Raw genomic sequence first — 5,462 nt, 5'->3', positions numbered from 1 at the left:
ACTAGACTAGACCAGACCAGACCAGACCAGACCAGACTAGACTAGACCAGACCAGACCAGACTAGACTAGACCAGACCAGACCAGACCAGACTAGACTAGACCAGACTAGACTAGACCAGACCAGACTAGTCTAGACTAGACCAGGACCAGACCAGGACCAGACTAGGACCAGACCAGAACTAGACCAGACCAGACCAGGACCAGACCAGACTAGGACCAGACCAGACCAGACCAGACCCAACCATCTAAGATCCTCTCCTCTCCTCTGGACCTACTGATGACAAGGTGTTTGCATTCGCAAAATAGACCATATAGACGACACCTACGACCACGACCTCACCGATGACCTCACCTACGACCATGACCTTTCCTATGACCACGACCTCACCTAGGACCACCTCAACCATCAACGTGTCGTTACCGTCAGGAAGTCACAACTCAGAAAGAAGTCAGGTGTCTTCAAAAAATGCCTGACATACAGCAATGGTTTAGAAAACTAAAAAAAAAAAAAATAATAATAATAATAACACACTTCATTTTCAACTCTTAGACGTTGAAAAACAGTCCAGATATGTGAAACGGAGCTAATCAATACTATCTATGGATTATGTTCTGAGATATGTACCCATCCGTCAGCCATCTGAGAGCACAGGGACTGCATGCAGGGCTCTGATTGGCTGGCCCGGGATGGCGAGGGCTCTGATTGGCTGGCCCGGGCTGGCAGCTTCCTGTGGAAGACGACCCCGCTATCTGACAAACTATTTCAAAGCTCCGGAAACAGAGGAGCACAGAGAGCCAGCGGAGGAGAGAGAGAGGGAGAGAGAGGGAAGGAGAGAGAGAGGGAGGGAGAGAGATAGAGAGAGAGGGTTAGAGAGAGAGTCAGAGAGAGAGACAGAGATATAGAGAGAAAGAAAGGCATCACCATTCACGTCAGAGAGAGAGAGAGAGAGAGAGGGGGAGGGAGGGAGGGAGGGAGAGAGAGAGAGAGAGAGTGTGTGTGTGTGTGTGTGTCTTTCTTCCTCCAAGTTAACAATCCAGATGAGAGCAAGTTTGATCAGGATGGACAATGAGCCATGTTGCGCTTTCATGCGTGCACAAGAACGGGCTATTCCAATGTGAACAACACCCAATCAACAAGCCAGTTAGAAGTCAGCTATGGCATATGTCATCGTTCATGTCAATCTACCCCTCCCCCCTCCCTCCCTCCCTCCCCTCCCTCCCTCCAGCCCCTCTCACCTGTAGCCTCCCTTCTCCATGACCTCCACGGTCCTCATCGACACCGTGTTCCTCAGCGCCTTGGCCGACAGCCCCACCACGGTGGCCAGAGCCTTGGCTCGGAAATCGTTACAACTCCACTCCTCCTCCTCGTTCAGCGTGGGCAGGTATCCACACACCAGCTTCAGAGAGCCCAGCCCGTCGGGGTTGACATGGCCCGGCGTCTCCCCCCCGGTCCTCACGTACTCCAGGTAAACGTCGGAGGTCAGGAACATCTGGTAGGCGTTCTCCTCCATGGTGGCTTGGATCTCCGTCTGCGCCTGGTCGAACATGGCGGAGTCGATCTGTTGCCGCTTCTTGATGTTGTCCCGGATGAAGGTCTTGGTGGCGGGTTTGAGCTGCTGGGCCACGATGCTGCCGTTGTTCTCGATGTAGCGTTTGTAAATGGCCTTGGCGACCCGGTGCGTCTTGGTGTCCCGGAGGTCCATCTGCCTGAACCCGTTACAGGCGAACCAGAAGTCTAGCGCGTCGACGCATTTCTCCCGCTCCAGGTAGGTCCTGAACAGGTGGGCGCCGTCCTGGTCCCCCAGGAGGGAGTGTAAGGACTTGGTCCACCGGGCGAGAGGCGAGTCCGGAGACGCGCTCCCCTCGGGCTCCCCGAGTCCATCCTCGTTCCTCGAACCGGGGGAAGACGCGAGGAGCGAAACGAGGGATTTGACAGCGACGGAGGTCTGGGGTCTCATCGCGGAGGGTTTACCGGGGTGGCAGCACTCCTCCCCCGGGACCGGCGGTCGAGGCGCATCCTCTCGGAAGCTGCCGACGGCGGTGTGGTCCGTGAACAGCCGGCTCATCGCTCCGGAGGGAGGCAGCAGAAAGCCGGGGTGGGTCCTCCTCTCCTCTCCTCTCCTCTCCTCTCCTCTCCTCTACCGTCAACTCCTCTCTCTCTCTTCAGGCGATGCTCTGCCCGTCTTCTCTCTGAAACACAAAGTGTTACATAAATATATATATTTGATATCTTTTCAGACCCTCCTGGCAGACTTTCAAGAGAGAGAGAGAACACGACGGAGAGGAATTTATGGAAAAATGAAATGAAACACGCAGCAACGTTTTTTTTTTTTACATAAACCCATTTTCTTTTCTTTCTTTTTTTTAGAACCGGTCTCTCTTTTTTATCTTATCGGACACATGTCTTCGGAGACATTTATGGCTGGGCTAAACCAGGTTCACATTAACATACATTAACGTCAACACGGTACAAAAAGTAAGTTCTTCCCGCATGCAGAAAGTAACATAATCCTTTCCACACTAGTCAACCACGCTTCGGACAAGGAGCTTCACCGGCGCTTCACCATAGCCTACATCCACTGTATTGGAACAAACAACACATCTTAAATCACCAGACACACATCTTAAATGACCACACACGCATATTAAATGACCACACACACACATCTGCTGGAGACCAGAGAACCGTTTGATGACAATACGAGTAGAATAGTTGGACACATTTTGCGCCCACATAGTTGCATAGTAGCGGAGACGGTGGTGCCTTTACGCGCTGGCGTGAATCACCTTCACAATGAGCATGTTATCAAGCAAGAAGTGTTCATATCCTTACTATCAGCAGATGTAGTTGTAGATATAGATCACAGTTTACTCCACCAGACACCGAGACAGATCCACACCGAAGGAGTCACACGAACATGAACACGAACATGAACATGAACATCCACACCAGAAACAGGCATGTTGATATGGAGGAACAGCCGACACACACAACCCGCTCTGCTGGAGCCGACAACCAGACGTGTTACAATAAAGGTTATGATTATTATTATTATAATGCATCAACGCCTCGCTGATTTGTTAACACTTGTAACATGTTGAACACTTCAACTGACCAACCCATCCTCAAGTCCTTCTCACCACTACACGGCAGTGACGGGAGAGTCAAACAAAGAAGAAAAATAAAAACTTACTTGAAACATTAAATCCATAGGCGTATGATTGTTATCGGCTGTACATAAACCTCGATGTGTAGCCTACTCGTTGCTTATTCTGCTAGACTTCATCATCATCATCTAGACTTCATCATCATCATCATCATCCTCATGACTTCATAATCATCATCATCTAGACTTCATCATCATCATCATCATCATCATCTAGACTTCATCTTCATCATCTAGACTTCATCATCATCTAGACATCATCATCATCTAGACTTCATCTTCATCATCTAGACTTCATCATCATCTAGACTTCATCTTCATCATCTAGACTTCATCATCATCATCATCATCCTCATGACTTCATAATCATCATCATCTAGACTTCATCATCATCATCATCATCATCTAGACTTCATCTTCATCATCTAGACTTCATCATCATCTAGACATCATCATCATCATCATCTAGACTTCATCTTCATCATCTAGACTTCATCATCATCTAGACTTCATCTTCATCATCTAGACTTCATCATCATCATCATCATCATCTAGACTTCATCATCATCATCATCATCATCTAGACTTCATCATCATCATCTAGACTTCATCTTCATCATCATCATCATCATCTAGACTTCATCATCATCATCTATACTTCATCATCATCATCATCATCATCTAGACTTCATCATCATCATCATCTATACTTCATCATCATCACGCCAAGAAAACAAGGTGAATCCTCTCCTCTCCTTCACCGTCAGTTGTTCTTTGAAAGGTAAAATAAATTGCTCCATTCAGCGTCCAAGACCAAGTACACACACACACACACACACACACACACACACACACACACACACACACACACACACACACACACACACACACACACACACACACACACACACACACACACACACACACACACACACACACACACACACACACACACACACACACACACACACACACACACACACACACACACAGGCTTGTGTTCGCAAATTCTCTCTGAGAGCGCCGGAGCGCACACTGGGTTCAACGTCATAAAGGGACCCAAGTCATTTGATTGGACAAGAGGCATTCCGTGAGTGCTGATCAGATTTCCAGAGCGTCTTTACGAACGCAGCCAAAGTCTCAGATCCCTCACGGGGAAGGAAGGAATCCCTCACAAGTCCTTCTATCCTGACGAATACTCCTCTAAAAGCAGCATCCAACTGTACAACCCTCAGCCACACGTCTATCACAGATAAAACAGCAGTAGCCACAGACTATCGGGTGATATCGGCTTCTAGCTCGATATCTAACACAACTAAAGGTCCTATCACAGGGAAACCCATCACATCACATCAAACTTTGTGTGTATAGCGCATTTCTCACCAGAAATGTGACCCAATGGACAAGGACGATAACATAAGAAGAGAGATGAAACAATAATAGATCAAAACAACAACAACAACAACAACACATAAAACAACAAAACGAGATAAAACAACAGTACAGGTGCAACTCAAAATTAGAATATCGTGCAAAAGTTCATTTATTTTTAGTAATTCAACTTAAAGGGTTACACTTAGATATTATAGACTCATTACATGCAAAGCGATATATTTAAAGCCTTTATTTGTTATACATTTGATGATTATGGCTTACAGCTTATGAAAACCCCAAATTAAATATCTCAGAAATGTTTTATATTACATGAAATCAATAAGAAAAGGATTTTAAATACAGAAATGTCAGCCCTCTGAAAAGTATAATCATGCATATGTACAATGCAATGAGTCTATATAATATTTAAGTTTAACCCTAAGTTTAAGTTGAATTACTGAAATGAATGGACTTTTGCACGATATTCTAATTGTTTGAGTTGCACCTGTAGAGATCAAACTAACTATAGAAATAAAACAACAACAGTAGCAGACGTTTAAAAGGCGAGATTGAATAACTAAGTTTGGAGGTCTCGTCTGAACATCAGTCCAGAGCCAGTCACACACACCAACGTCCATCTGACTCACCATCGGTCCATGGCTCCTCAGAAACAAACACTTTGATATCCACAGGAAGAAAAATAAGAATAATCCACAATATCCCAACTCAGCGACGCGTTTCCCTCTGCGATCCGATCTGCTTCCAGTTGAGTTACAGACAGAAATAGTCGTTCTTTCAGGGGGGAAAGAGAACAAATATGTTCCCCCTTTTTTCGTACGAGAAAATGTTTCAGGCTGCTGCCATGCCCGAGCCGTGCGACCGTCTCTCTCCTGGAGGCTGTTCCGATCTGTTCCGATCCA

The 5,462-nt window shown here is 46.4% G+C and overlaps 1 protein-coding gene across 1 annotated transcript; it reads right to left on the bottom strand.

Moving 5' to 3' along the window:
• Window positions 1-1,233: 1,233 nt before the first annotated feature.
• Window positions 1,234-2,067, bottom strand: LOC308175161 (axin-2-like; the record flags this gene model as incomplete). Its single annotated transcript, XM_080550880.1, has 1 exon — window positions 1,234-2,067. The coding sequence occupies one exon, from the start codon at window positions 2,065-2,067 to the stop codon at window positions 1,234-1,236; it is 834 nt and encodes a 277-aa protein (XP_080407006.1).
• Between the last annotated feature and the right edge of the window lie 3,395 nt (window positions 2,068-5,462).

This window comes from Nansenia antarctica (assembly GCF_963989245.1).
Source record: "Nansenia antarctica genome assembly, contig: SCAFFOLD_1113, whole genome shotgun sequence".
Lineage (NCBI taxonomy): Eukaryota > Metazoa > Chordata > Actinopteri > Argentiniformes > Microstomatidae > Nansenia > Nansenia antarctica.
This window is presented reverse-complemented; position numbering and strand designations above follow the sequence as displayed.